We start from the raw sequence: 15888 nt of genomic DNA on the forward strand, positions 1-15888 counted from the left end.
ATAAGGAAGACAAAAGTCATAAGAAACTGAAGTAATGCATAACAGATACCACAAATCAGCATGATACATGATTACAGCCTGCTGTGAGAAGCTCACAAATTGAGAATTCAAACAATAGCACATGTTTTTTGATTTGGACATTGAGAATTCCCTTGACTCCTTTTCCTGTGAGCAAGCCATTGAGAAACACTGACATTTGGGCAATAAAAAACACACCAAGAGAACACTGACTGCCCAATACAACTGCCAATGTGGTTTTCCTAGCTGTAAACTGATTCCTCCTCCCTTCATCTCCACTGCTGATTTGTCACAGCTCCTTTAACCAGCGCTGACAACAGGCCATTCACATCACTGTGCATTGTATGACACACAGAGTTTCAGACTCAAGGAGAAAAGCATCTAACCATATCTCAAACTACCAAAAAGAAAAACAGAAAGCAACATGCCACAATTTGCAAAGGACAGTGAGCAGGGGATGAAAAAAACCCAAACAAACAAAAGAGGATGAATGCATTCAATTTAGTTTCATTCTTTAAATAGAACAGAATTTTACAGATGGAAGAGCCGAAAGATCCCTACACCTATATACTTTCAGTAACTGGGCTTAGGAATAAGTCTGCTGTAAAACCAACAAATGAGATCAGTGAAAAAACAGTTTCCATCATATTTTATCTTACCATAATCAAGGAACTTGCACGGGCAGAACAAAACTCAACCTTGAGCATTGTGAAGAGAACACAATGCAACATGGGCACAATCATTCCAAGAAACCAAAGCCAATTTACTCCTAATTCCATCTTGCACAAAACCAGAAAGTCATGCAGTGATCTGAAAGGACTGTTTTGGGGTTTTTTTTAATGGTGAAACACTGCTGTTTGTGATACTCTAGGAACACAAACAATACTGGATCATCATATTTTCTTTCTGTCTCTTCAGAATGTCTTTGGCATGATCTGACTATAGTGGGTCAGTGCAGTACAGTGCAGTAAAGCTGCAGATTTGGCTCTATATCACATCTCAGCATACTCTTCTGAAAGGCATTCCCCCCAAATAATCCATGGAATATTTATAAGCTGGAGACTTAAGTGTGCCTCTGGGAGAGAATGGTATAGGGGAAGCGATATAGGGGACTGGAAGACAAGATGAGGAACTAAGAGGCAGAGCCCCATTTGGTGCAGGGAGAAGAAAGGGCAGGAAGGAAAGCACTTTGTTTCCAGAGTTCCCTTACCTTTTCAAGTTGGTAGCAATCTGGAAGTCATCACTCTGGGGAGAAATATTCTGTATTACCTGCGCACGTGTAACACATGCACTATTGCTCACAGAATTGTATATACAGAAAGTACTTTGCTGCAGGAAACTGCATCTGGTAAGTCACTTCTAGCTCAGAGCACTAACCAAGGCATGCAGATGAGTGAGTCACAGATCTGAATTGATACCTGCAACTGTATTACATTTAACTCTAAGGAGATACATGTTGAGAAAGGTTTTGAGCTTAAACATGTGAGCAGCTCCTGGGAAGAAATGCAAAACCCAAATGGGGGCCCCATTATGGAATAAAAACACAATGAAACAGCTGCAAATAAAGGGAAGCCCCTTTTGTGCACAGCCACAGGCGCCCTGGTTGTGCTGTGCTGTGTCCTGGCACAGCCCATGTCACTCAACACCTTCCACTGTTGGTGGGAAGCATTTTTATTGCTTTTCCTGTTTTAAGTATGTTGAAACTCAATGTAATTCCATATATTTCCTTTCCTTCGCACTCCTTACTGGTTTCCAGTGCACAACAAAGAGAAGACTAATTTAACACCCTCTTCTATTTACATTTTGAGAAACTACTAGAATTTGATTATCTTTCAGCAAGGGAGAAATAAATGAAGAGTTCTCACATTCCCCAGAAATGAACACAAGTGCTTCATCCAACTGGCCAGTTCAGGCTTTAAAAATTTCTGTTGAGGTGATATAACTGGTGAAGGAATGCTCCTTCATTGAAAAGGCAGTTTCTCACAGGCAAAGAGGACTTCAAACAAATAAATATTTTAAAGGATTATCTTTCTAGGAAGTTTGTATCCTGAAGCCAAGGTTCTACTTGTTACTTTATTTCTGTCATCATCTGAGAAATAGGTATGTTACCTGCCTACTTTTACACTACTTAACAGCAGAAATGCATATGTAAAGCCTAATCTTTGATTTGTTAGTAGTTTTATTATTTATACACAACAACAGTTGGGAGCATGCTCCAATAAGAGTTATTGATGGATTCGAGCATACTCCAGTAAGAGTTCCTGATGATTTCTTTTCACTTGAGAATCATAAAGGAAGAATGGATTTACTAACAAGATGAAAACATCTGTTCTGGAAGCAATAGCCATTTCCCCTCCCTTTTTTTTTTTTTTTTTTTGCTGGTATGCTTTGTCTGATTACATTGATACATAAAATAGAAAAGAATGAAATTATTAAGAAAAGGTCAAAGGAGGATTGGGAATAGCAGATAGGTAAGCCAACCTTACACACCCAGGTAGACATGCAAGACATCTCACTATGACAAAAATGACACATTATCTTCTACCTCAATTGTCCAGAGGCCCAAATAATAGAAAATGATCAATTTATCAAGGATAAAACAATGAACAAATGAAACAGAGTAAAGGAAAGAAATGGATCTGAAGTTATTAGTAAGTGGAGGGCAAAAAGGGAAATATGTCAGCCACCCAATTTAGATCAAGACCACAAGGAAGTCATAGGTCTGTGCACTGAAACAGAAGAAAAAAGGCAACACAAATAAAAATCCAAACATGCTGGATTCTGCTCAGAAGACTTTCAGCCAGTGTGGCAATAACTGTTACACATGTGTAAGGTGAAATATCTCCAGAAAATAAGCAGCTGAAATCTCTCCAAAAGAGTGTGGTAGTGAGATACGCTTCTGACTCCATTTGAAGAGAGAAAATTGATAAAACATCAGTGATGCTGAACCTTTCAGCCAGTAAGTCTCCTGAAGAACCCATGATCTTTTTCACAGGTTTTCACGGATTTCTATAGAGGTACAGGGAATTACTGAGTGTTTTGCTTAAAAAGCACTGTTCTCGATAAACATTTTTGTAGGGAACTTTTTTCCAGGCAAAGAGGACAGCACCACACTGGTTAAAAGAGAAGCACCTGTCTTGGTGCTCTGAGGTCCACACTACAATTTAGAAAACTAGAATCAATCCTATTAGAGGCAGAATGAAACTGAGACTTTTCGCTTGGAAAGCCTCTCCTATTTCTCCTCTGGAAAAAAAAAGTGTACTTGTGCTCCTAGCCTACTATTGCAGATAACACCCATCTTCTGGAACAATGAGACTGAGATGAAGAAACCTGTCTTGCTTGTGAGTGAAAACATTTGTCTTAAGCTCATCCCACAGGCTGAAAGGTTTAGAATTAAATATTTTGGAACTGTCCTTCAATTATTTCCTTTCTAAAGAAATTCATGGAATGCATAACCATTTACTTTTTGTTATCTTTTTCCTCTTTGAAGGATTTTTTTCCTATATTTCAGTTCTTGTGGTCTGTGTATTTCTGACAACCTCACAGTATCCACACCATATCCATATCTCATGTTTATTGTAACTGCCTTTTAGCCAGGCTACCTTGATTGCTCAGAATCCAACATGTGCATTTACTCAAGTTTCTGAACATTCACCTGCGCTGTGCTCTTCATTTAGTGTGGAAATAAAAGATCTCACTAGCAATGTCTCTTTGGCTGTTTCCAGGATCTTATGTGATGGTTTGTTCTTTTCCCCTCCTCATACCCATTCTGCTCATTTCCATCAGGACACAGGCTAAGCCCCCTCAACATTGTGCAATCCCATGCATTTAATATTTGCCTCATTAAAGAGACATAAGAGACTGAATATCTGCCAAAAATACTTGGTGCTTTATTACTTTTGCTTTATTTGTGAACCCATATTTATTATCTTTGCCCACATATAATCATCTCTTTTCATCCTCTAAAAAGGTATAACTTGTTTACAACTTAGTAAAAGCATGCCTAAAATAATTTTTAATAATAATTTAATCATTCTTTCAACATACTGTATATTATGATGATCTCCCTGACACAGGTACAGAACGGTATATTTATAAATAAGTTAACAAATTTCTATGAATAAGCATTAATAGAGGACTCACCCTTGTCATTTTTACATAACATAATTTGCTGCTTTCTATCAGGTCAAAACCCCTAAATTTCACCTGTGTTAGTTGTGCTTTCTGCACCACAACCTCCTCTGGAGAACCTCCCACCTCGACCTCAGCCCCTACTGACAGGAGCTGCCCACAAACCTTGGAGGAAAGGGGTGACTAACCAGTGCAGAACACAAGTTCTGCTGTGATGCAAAGCAAAACCAAACCAAACCACCAAACCCCCCAAAACAAAGACTTTCATGCAGTTAAAAGAAAATGAAATTTGGGGAAACTAGTGACTACATTTGACCCCATTTTTTTTAAGAATTGTAACCATGCTGATGTAATGAACTATAGTTTACTACAATCAGTTCTGTAGAATGTAGAGAAAGGCTTTCTGGCATAGCTTCTTTAGAGAAAAACTTTTCAAGCCCATGATGTTTGTGGTGAAAAGCAAGTTTATGGTGAAAAGCAAACTTGCTGAGAAAAAAAAGGTTTCTAAGATCCTGACAATATAAACAAACAGGACAACCAATTAAATGAATATAGAAGTCATACTGGACCAACAAGTTCCTTTATACTTAAAGCTTACTGCTACATTCCCTGAACAGAACAAACCCTGGTGGCAACACTGTTCTATAGCATTCTACTGCTCTTTAACAAACTGTTTTTTAATAATTGCTACAGTAGTGTTGGCAATTACATGTTTGATATAGTTGGGCCAATAAATAAGTTGAGGCCAAGAAATTACACCCATGCTGACCATTAAACTTCTCCACAATGGAGTTGGGAAGGAAACTTCATAAAGAATAACTATCCAAAATCTGAACCACTAGGATTTCAGGATGCTAATGCTCAGAATGCAGATCTTTCCAAACTCATCCTTCTAAACCAAAAGAAAGGTAGTGAATCCTTCTGAAAGAAAGAAAAAAAACAAAACAGCAGGGAGGAAAAAGCAGGGAATAAAGAAATGTAGCAAGAGATTTTGGTCAGAAAATGTACTTAAGGGTTATTTTGATATTCAGTCCAATTAATTTACACAAACAAATATCTGAAAAACAAAACAAAACAAAACCTCCCAGCCTCCCTGCCATGTTCATGAAAAAAAACCAAAACTGAAAGGTTGTTCTCAGAAAATCCATATAATTGTTTTCAAGATTCACCTTTCCCTGCATTAGCACTTAGATGTGAAAACTGCTTAAACTCATCTCTGTTTTTTGATTATAATTAATAGAATTATCAGGGGAGTAGTAAGAGGAGGAACAACTAATTTTGGATCCAATTCTAGAATTAATGATCTTTCAGAAATTTTATTATTTGGTATGTCCATTAAACAGGATGTCTACTGATACATCTTACATGTATTTTCTTTTCCACTGCATAATTTAGGCACAAATTAAACTTCAGGTTGAACCCCACAATGTAACAAACAATTCTAATTTAATCAGAAAGAATACTTTTACAAAAGACACAACAGAAACAATTTCTCTTAAGTCAAATAAACCTTTAAAAAATTCTGGCAGCATCATTGCGGTTTTGTACTAAAAGGAACAAAATTAGCTTTAACTTAATTATGAGAAGCAGAGAGACACCCTTGAACTGCTTAGTTTCCCAGCGTGATTTGTCTGAAAATTGGGATTACAACCAAACTGCTAAATACCACGACTCTATTTTGGTTTAGTCTGAGGTGTAAAATTTATTTTTCAAGCATAGATGCTTAGTCTTTAGACTTTTTCAACACAGTATCAACTGTATTTTATTTTCTTATTTCTTAACTTCTGCATTCCACCATCTTTCTTTTTCCAAATCTGTCAGTGCAGCGTTAATTTAGAAGAACACAGCCATCCAAACCCTGGCTTCTTGTAGATCCTAACATAAACAAGGCTGTGTACATCTATTAGTGCAGAGCAGCCTGTGTATGCAGTCTGGCTAGTGAGCAGTTTCTTAAGGAAGAAATATGACTCTTGGCCTTTCTTTCTCCCCTCATGTGAAACTGAGTATTTAAAAACAAGAAAAACTGACCATCTCTAAGTGAAAAAATGCATGTGGTATTTAAGAAAACTTAAACTTCAAATGTAAATGATTTGACAGTATCCCATTTAACCTGCCATTAAATTTTCAATGCTCTTCTTTCTTAAGCATTCAACTCACAGTGATTATACAGTTGTTATATTAAATTTAGTGCGTAAACATACATTTCACAGTAGGTTAGGTTTAAAATAAGAGAATATGGAACACACTTTTTCTATAGGGCAGAGTAAAAAAAAATCCCACAGACAAAACCTAAAATACATTCGTGTTACATAACGATAAGCTTATTAATAAGGTGATGATATTCTTAAACCAACTAATCTCTTCCACTGAGAACATGCACACACTCAGCAATGAATTGTAAATGAATTAAATTCTGTAGAAGTGGAATAAATATAAGTGACTCTCAATGTTCTCTGCAATATAATGAAGCTGGCTTTGGTCATAGTTTACTCTTTCTCCCACGCATACACTGGAAGAGTCCTAAACCAAGAACAGCACATAAATAACACCACAATTGACAGAATGACCCACAACTTCCTTCTGAAACCCACTCATAAATCCTGCATGCAGATTCTAGATAACCATCATCGTCAGTTTTACTTCATTTGGAGACATTTTGAGATGCTGACCCCGAACAATGATTCATAATCAGGATTTCTGGAGTTAAGCTGTATCAGCATGTTTACTGTACTCTTTCTTTAACTTGCCAGTAGGAATACACATATTTTTAAGCTTCTCTTTATTGGCAGTTATCAAAGCATGCTGATTAACTCTGCTATTTTCCTTTCCTATGTTTTAGTAACTACTTCTATGATTGTAATATGCAAAATTCAAACAAAATGTCCCTCAGTGCAGTCCAGTCTTACAGAGAAGCCTTCCATTCCTGCTGCTCAGTATCCCAGAGTCTGGTCATTTTTGCCAGTCACACTGGCCCACTGTGCCGGCTCACTGATTCAGCCCTGTACCAGCACCTATTCACATCTGTCCTCACTGCTGTGATGCAAAATAAACACAGTCTTTTCTCTTTTAATAATAAATGCAACAGAAGGCTCCTTCTTTGTTATAAAGGATATTCATGCTTTAAGAGTGTATAGGCTGAGGGTAACACTGAGTGTCTTGGTGCTTCATAAGTCTTTTGCTCAGGCTTGAAAAGCTCCTCAAGTGTTGTACTGCAAACACAATTGCAAAAGCCTGTAGTTTAACTCTGTAGAAATGATATGGAAATATATATCTCCAAATTAAATACAGGATACTAACGGACAAAACTAAATGCTGACAAGCTCAGCTGATGGACCTGCTTGCAATTCTCCAATTTGCTGAATGGATTACATTTCCAAACGAAGCTGAGTTGCCATGTTACACTAACATGTCCTGTGCCTATTATTGCCCCATGTGTGCAGTCAGGAAAAAAAATTAGGAAAAAATATTCATCAGTTGTTCAGGAAAAACTGAAAAATTTGATGACTAGGGGAGGAAAGAACTGTTTCCTCAACAGAATAAAGCCAGCTTTGCTGTATCTTTTTGAAGAACACTAACACTGTCTAATAAAACATCAAAAAGAGTCAATGTGTACTTTCATGCATCTGTCATGACTCTGCCTGGTCTTTAGATTTTATTACTCCTTTAAATTGAGGTTAGGGAATATTTTATGTTTTTCTGCCTTTGACTTTCAACCTTTTTGCTTGTTCTAAAACCGCAGGAAACAGACCCAGTCATACACAGTGAAGCATGTGGGAAAATGTATGGTTTAAATTTATGTTTGAGCAGCCCATCGAGGGCAGCCTAAACAGTTCTCCAGTGGCAATCAGTTAATAAGAAAAAATATTTGTCACATCAATTTTAAAAGGCAGAGAAGGTGCTGTGTTTATAAACTACCTTCCATCTTATTTTTATATTTGAGAAGTGCTGCTGTCTTCTCTAGGTATGGAAGACATTTGTGAACTAAAGTGGCTTAAACAGGGGGATACATGCCTGTATGCCATTCTGGCAATTTGTGAAAGGTATTTTCATACTGCTTCATCCTCCAAACTGAAAATACAAAGACATTTTGGAGGTTTCTCCAGCTGTCTCTTATTCCATATCTTTATACTTCTAAATATTGGTATTATAACATCATGGTTACATTTTGATTACCAAAATTAAGATAGAATTGGTTAAATCTCATGATTTTTGTTTTGGAAGTGAAGGCAAAAAGGGGAACAACAACAACAACAACAAAATCACAGCAACACATGAAATGGTTATTTCACAGAATTCCCAGTGCATATTTTAAGAAACCACAATTCTGCCTCTTGAGAGTGTGGTCTATTAGTTAGTAAACAGTGAAAAAAGCAAGCATTACACACTAGAGAATGACTTCTGTCCTATCTGGCAGACACCTCTGTTTAGAAGACTCATCAGTGAGGCTAAATTGATTACTCTATAAATATAACCTCTCTCTCTCTCTTTTTTTACTATTAAATAACAATTTAGTGGTTGGTTAAGGCTTATAGTTTAGATCAGGTAAGTGGAGAAAACTTGTTCATGAATTAACCAAACAAAATTTGCTTCTATCTTAAGCAATGAATTTTTAAGGTTTGAAAGTGAAACTGCATGAGAAACTTTAAAAGGAAAAAACTGAAGAAACTTTATCATCACAGTGAGTTGTTTATATATGAACCAGAATAGATGGAAGAAAATAATATTTTGGTTTTCTCATATCACCATAAAAATTTAGTTCTTAAAATCTCTTTACACGAAACATTTCGTATTAATACTTTTCCTAGGCTTCTATAAGTAAAAAGTATTAGTCCTATATTTACTAAGCAGTTACCAAATGTATAAAGAATCACTGCTTTTAAAATAATGTTCTCTAGATAACAACAGCAACAATAATAATAGTGCTTAGCTTAATTTATCATAAATCTATCCACATTTACTTCATTGCCCCTTATGAAGAAAGAGGATACTGATACACCTGACTAGACAAAAGAAGCAGAGAATGCCAAAGCAGCTTCTCTGCCCTCAGCCTATAAGAGGGAGTTTGCTGATGACTGTGCACGCCAGCAATAAAACCTTATGTCTAGAAGAGTGCAAGGCAAGTCAAAAATAAGCTTGGTTTTAAGAAGTGCTGCTGTTGAGAAAAGAATTATCCTTTTTCTCACATCGAGAGTTGAATCTGTGGACAACAACACAAAGCGTTGGGGTTTCTTTGATTACTCTACTTAATATAGGACAGACATCTCAGAAATTGGCTGAAATCCCTCCCCAGGACAGATTAACTGCAAAGAAAAAGAACATCTGTGTCTTTTCCATCTATATCAGCTCAAATATAAAATCAATTTTCTTTGGCCAAGCTCACATCCCTTGTGTTTGCTTTCCTGAGAACTTGTATAATGAAGTTTTATTAGCCCCAATGTTCACACATAGACCAATTTAGGCCTTCACACTTAAGTATATCAGAAATGGTATATTTTGTCAGGGAAAGAAGACTGATAAACTGGGGCAAAGTACTGGTTGAGGGCAGGGTTCCCTTAAATCCTTGGCTAGTTCCTATTCCAAGGAACTCAGTGAGCTGAGTAAAACCCTTTCCAGCCAGGGCCACTCATGAACACACATGCTGCTACTTGCATGTGAACACAGTGAGACAAAATTCTATTCTACAGCTTTCTAATAAACCTGAAAAGAGTTGTTTTTCTATTTCTAACAACAACAGCTTGAACTTGAGCTGCGTGTGACCTAAAAAGATAACTGAATGTTTTGTCTTTGTCTTTTTTGCCCCGTTCCCAAAGTGCCCAGTTCTGCTGGTCTACTCTTGTGCTCTAGTACTATCACCTTTCTCTGGCAATGTCAGAGCACTGCAAGCATCCCCACACCTTTTTTCTGATCACTGAAACTGATTTTAGCAAGCCACCTGACAGCTGAGTAGCCGAAACTAAGTCAGCTCAATGCTTACTTTATGGAAACAACAGATGGACGTCACCAGACTGGGGGTGCCTGATATCCCCCAAGGATGACTGATGTTCTGAAATGAAATTTTATACCTCTTTGTTGCCACATAAATTAATTGACTTAAATTTACAAAGTTTTTAAAGACAAAATCAACTCACTAGCTTTTTTTTTCCATTTTTTTAATTGAAGGCCATAATACCTGAACTTTTATTTGTTTTGTTCTGTTCTACATTTATAGAATTTTTCTTCGTGGTTCCCATCCATGGATACAATAAAATTTGGGTATTTGATAACCAGTATGAAGAAACTAAAACATTAAAAATAGAGTTGTATTCATCATATAGGAAACTAACTTTTAGAAAACTCTCCTAGAATCACAGGAAAATTTTAATTTCTGCTTATTGTTTATATACTACACAGTTCAATGCCAAAACTTCTCTAAATCACAATCTGAAAGTCCCTCATAGACCTAGAATTTACTGAATTTATATTATGTGAATACAGACAAAAAAGGAGAGTTTGAATAGAGTTCAAATAAGTTAAAGTTAGATGGGAGATTTATCATGATAAACAGAATAAATCTGCTGAAATCTGTCTAAGTCAAATGGGGACACAACTAAATAAAATCAACTTTTCAAAGTAAGTATCAGTTTTTGAGATTAAACTTGAAATTTACCTTGTAAGAAATATTAAATCAGAGGACAGGGAAAACAATAACCTGTCAGCTTTATGATATTAATCTCGAAGAAATACATGAGAGTCATTAAGGAAAGAAGATGGTTGATGGCCATGCAATAATATCCCCTCCAAGCATTGCATAAGTGTCTTTTTAGCTGGTGATAAAGAACAATCCTCATCTTTGCTGACCTCTGGCTTGGCCACAGATTCAGGTTACAAATATCACACGATGCATCAACACGATCTGTGCGCTAAATGTATTCCTTAACAATGAAAAAAGTGAGATACATAAAGACTCATGTAAGAATATTAAAATGATTAAAATAATTAAATGAGTGAGAATGAGGGAAAAGCAGGTCCCCATTCTCATTCCCATGAAAGAACAGTACCCTGATAATTTGAAATGACATTGGAACAAGGAGAATTAATTTTCAGGCATAACGTAAATAAAACATTTGCCTCTGTGTCCTTCTACTACCTCTGATTCCAGCAAAATACTTCTCCCACAGCAATAAAGAAAATTAGGTTAAGTTATAAAAATACAGAAGCCCTGTACTGCAGCCAAATTAAACTATTCCAAAATACACCGTATTTGCAACTCATTTAACAGTCAGCAAGTTTGGTCGCTGACATTATAATTTGCTAATAATGCTTTTCAGTATTCTTAAGCCAGCCACCCAACATGCAGTCCAATGATATTTATAACACATGCTGGGATTTTTTAGGTTTGGCTTTGTGGTTTTTTTTGAGCTGAGAAGTGGTGACCTACTGATAATGTTCTTCCTTCACTACCAAGGAAAAGATTAGGATTTAGCTGATGGCATGGGATATTTTCTCTTAAAGCCAGTGTAATGTAAACACTGCAGATGTTTCAAAATCCCACAGTAAGCATGTGTATCAGCATTACACTCCTTCCCTTTTCCCCTTCGCCAGTGAAAGATGACCACAGACAGGTTCTGAGAGAAATGCCACACGCTCCTGCTGAGCCAGAACACAGCACCCTCACCCTCTGTATTTTCTAAGTGGATGAAAGAACTCGATTTCCAACCTCTGCTCACAGGCTCTCAGTTATGACGAGGATGAGACCACACCACCCAGACAAACATCCATCCAATGCTAGCACAGAAATGTTCTTCGGGGTAGAGGGGCAGATAAAAGTTGGGTGCATTTTTAGCATCTTTCTGTTAAGATTATACTTCAGAATTTGAAATCATCAATACCTGTGAGAAAAAGGCTGTTTGATCAGATCACTGAAGCAGCTGTACCTGAATTTCAAGTTTCTGCTCCAAGACTGAAGGTGAGTAAACAAGGATAAGTCACTCAGCTGTTATATTTTCAGGGACATGAAAAGCACAGATACACTCAAGGAATATTTAAATATCAAATGATATTTCATAAAGGGTCTCGAAGGTGAAGAATTATGCAAATGCACTCACTACTATAACAAATAATCTTAGAATAAAGGAAAAGCAAGACAGTTAGAAGTTATGGAAGGAAGAAACACAGAAAAAACTCTACTAAACTTGCTATAACTTTTTACAGAAAAAAGGTAGTAGGATTTAGTTTTCTCTTCCAAGACGGTGGACTTAATTCTAGATCCAATTTTTTCCTCATTTGTGCTTTGGTTTTGGACACGAGACCTAACATTCTTCCTGTCAGAGCCTATAGATAGGCATTATTTTTCAAAGGGAAAACACACTACCATTAGCACTATAATTTGGTATATTCCTGGTTTTGTCTGGCCCTTTCAGCACCATTTTTCAAAGCAGGATTGTGAGACCCTTACTGATCACTGAAGTAGGGTTCAAATTCACATATTTTAAATAAGTACTGTTATTGTTTTCTTGGTCTGATGCTTTAGTGTGTGAACAGATATGATAAACAGTCAGTCTGCACTTTTCAGCAAGCACAACTCAGATCTGTACTATGGTGAGAGTGAGGGCCGAGAGGAAACCCACTGATTACAACCTAGGACAGCTGTCTAAATCTCTCTGTGTACAACCACTGCTTTAATTTCCAAGCTACGCTGGACTGTGAGCAAATGCCCAGGTTTTGGTAAATGCACTGAGGTCAAATGAGTTCCTTCATACACGTATCTAATTTTTCCTCACTTCCAAGTGCTGATGAATCATTTTTTCCCAAAAATGGTCTGGAAAGAGGGAAAACAAACTATGACCCACAACACTGAAATTCCCCACTGTGGCAGAAGCATGACAAGTTCTTTAGTGACATGGACCTATTCCTCTGCTTCAGGCTCAGCACCAAGAGCAGAGAGGAGGGAAAAACAAAACACTGAGTGCAAGAACAGACTTGTGGCATTGCTGCTGACCATACTGCAAATTAGATAAATCGTAACACACTGGAGCATGTTCTCTGGAAACCCTAAATCCCATAGCAACTGCACGAGTATGTGTTCTCACAGTAGTGGTTCACATGAAATACATATTTTCCATGGAAATCTAATTCAGACCTGTGTTACTATCAAGGACAGATGAGTTTGTAGCCCTTGTAATTTTAACAGACTATTTCTTGATATATAGATTTTCCTCACTGCACCATGTATTCACGATTCACACCTTCACAACCTACTACACTTCTCAGAACATTTCTGACCAGACTGAATCTGTTTACAGATTTTGACTGTGTTACATATAAGTGTACCACTTCACTCTGAAGGACAGAATACCAAATGTACCACTGTCTTTAATTAAATACTGCTTATAATTTTTTCCACCTAGAAAATATATTAGTAATGCAGGTATGCATTTGGTTATGTAAATGTCTCAGAAATTTTTATGGAATGTGAAAAGACTGAGCAATTTCAGCATTGTCTGGCTCTGAGAGTTTTAAACAAAGGATTATCCTTAGATTGACTCAACATTTTTTCAGCTTAATAGTTTCAACTGAAATGATTTTATGTAAATCAATTTTGAGTGGAATAAAGATACTTAAAAGTTATTTGATTTTTTTATACTTTTCCTTACTAGATGTGAAATATTTGAGGCAGAATATTTAGTTGTATAATAATGGCAAACTATGATAATAAATTAATTTTGCTTCACCTATATAGAGAATGAAAATGTTAATTCCTACATTGCAAAGCTCTTGAATCTCACTGATGTATTTTCTAACTTGTTATAGACGATCACAATCTTGGCTATAAATTTCATAAAAAGAAATACTTACTACTGTGCGCAGTCAATCAGCTGATATTCGTTTGACCTCTCGAAGCACGCCTTTACACCTTCATCATCCCAGAGCTTTTTTGCATGTTCAAAGAACTCCTGAAAATTGGAAATGCAATAAATCAGAGAACATTTCTCAATTTTTTCAATCCCCAATCTGTGCTGTTCCTTCCCCCAACCTTCATGCTTTATGCTTTGCAAAATGATAGATTACACACTTACAGAAGAAAAGCTATAAGCATTTATTAGTAAAACTGCAATAAAATATACAAAACATATGGCTGCTGAGAGTTTCCAGCACATGATATATAATGAAGATTGTCTTCAAAATTCATGCCAGTCCATATATAAAATTTAATGTAAGTACAAAAATTACCTAGAAGCATGTTCACTTCATTTTTAACTGAATTTATGCTTCTGTCATGGAAGTCATAAAAGTGACGCAAAAAGCTGCTCAGCTTATAAACATTAGTTTTCCAGAGAAAGAACCAGCCTGTAACTTTATAAAGATTGCTTAACTTTTCCTGAAAAACACAACTTTCCACTACTTGGTTATTTTCTCATGCAATATAATAACTTGATTGCAAGACTTTCAGAGCCTTTGCTCAACACTGCATCCTCCAAACAGCTGCCTGGCATAATGTGCTTTTCCTAGCAGCTATCCCAGGCTAGCCCATACAGAAATGTCTGCCAGAAAGCTTTACTTGGAATTGCTTGAAAGAGGAACCAAAGCTGTCCTTGGGGCCAGTGATGCCACAGCCACACTTGGGCAGAGAGGTAGGTCCAACCCTGCCTGCTGGCTCCCTCTTTTCTCCAGCCCCAGCTCTAGAGACTCAAGGACCCAGCTTGTTTTAAAGCTGGGAGTCCATTTCATGTTTTATCATTACTGGTAAAGGACATTGTAACAGAGTTTTTCCAGCTACATCGTTCTAAATTAAAATGAAGGATGTTTAGATGAATTAGTATTTCCTTTATTATATGGCTCTTTCCTCCCTTGAACAAAATTGGTTAAAGCAATACATCAACTCAAACACAGAAGTTGTTTTCTTAACACCTCAACACTGCTAATAAATCAGCAGAGTCCTTTGGTTAGTCACAAATTTTTGAAACCTAACAAACTGCTTTTCCACAGTTCAATTTGGCTCTGTGTAAAATGGGGGTATTAACACTACCCGCTTCATGATCGTGTCAAAATTTTGCATAAACATCTAAATTCTGAAACTTTTCTGAAATTGCTTGCCAGTCTCTCCCCACATCTTTTCAGGATGTAAAACCTTTTGCCTTTTTTTTCCCCCAACTATACCATGCACAAGGTAGAGAGAGAGTAAATTCCATTCATTAAGAAGTTTTGAAAATGTTAGAGAAAAGAAGACATTAAAGCAGGCATGAGGAACCTTTGCATAAAGTCTTGGATGAAGAGAGGAAGAAACACCATATATAGACAGATGCTTATACTGCCCTTGAAATTTATTTCTTCACTTGGCGAGGACATGTTTATTTAGTCTTTGTTATTTTAATTACTTATGTAATTATTGTTTTAAACACTGCAGATTCACCTTTTGAAGTGATGCTACCGCTGTTATAAACTGTCTGTTCCTACAGCAGGAAAAAAGAAAAAACCAGCTGAAGAAAGGACAAGATCTCAAACTAAAGCAGAAGGAGAAAGCGGACACATATAACAGAGAAAATGACTATAAGAAAAAAAAGAACTGGGAAAGTCAAAAAGATAAATACCAGAAACCATGGAACATTCCTCAAATATAAAGCTTATGCTTGATTGATACCTGGGGCTGAATGCCTCTCACTTGCTGGCATCTCTGGCCAAAGAAAAGCACTGCCTTCTCAGTGGATGGGTGAACTGTGGGTAAGTGTCAGGTCCTGAGGCAGAAGGAGCCAGCTCTCCATC

At 36.8% G+C, this 15888-nt stretch overlaps 1 protein-coding gene across 2 annotated transcripts in view; it reads right to left on the minus strand.

Annotated features, from left to right (window-relative positions):
* The window catches only part of GNAL (G protein subunit alpha L), a 181325-nt gene that overhangs the window by 40631 nt on the left and 124806 nt on the right, over positions 1–15888 (minus strand). For both annotated transcript variants that reach the window (XM_038126798.1, XM_038126799.1), the window contains exon 5: positions 13984–14081. In XM_038126798.1, coding sequence (XP_037982726.1) covers positions 13984–14081 — 98 coding nt within the window. The remainder of the gene's footprint in view (positions 1–13983; positions 14082–15888) is intronic.

This window comes from Motacilla alba, chromosome 2 (assembly GCF_015832195.1).
Source record: "Motacilla alba alba isolate MOTALB_02 chromosome 2, Motacilla_alba_V1.0_pri, whole genome shotgun sequence".
In the NCBI taxonomy this organism is placed as follows: domain Eukaryota; kingdom Metazoa; phylum Chordata; class Aves; order Passeriformes; family Motacillidae; genus Motacilla; species Motacilla alba.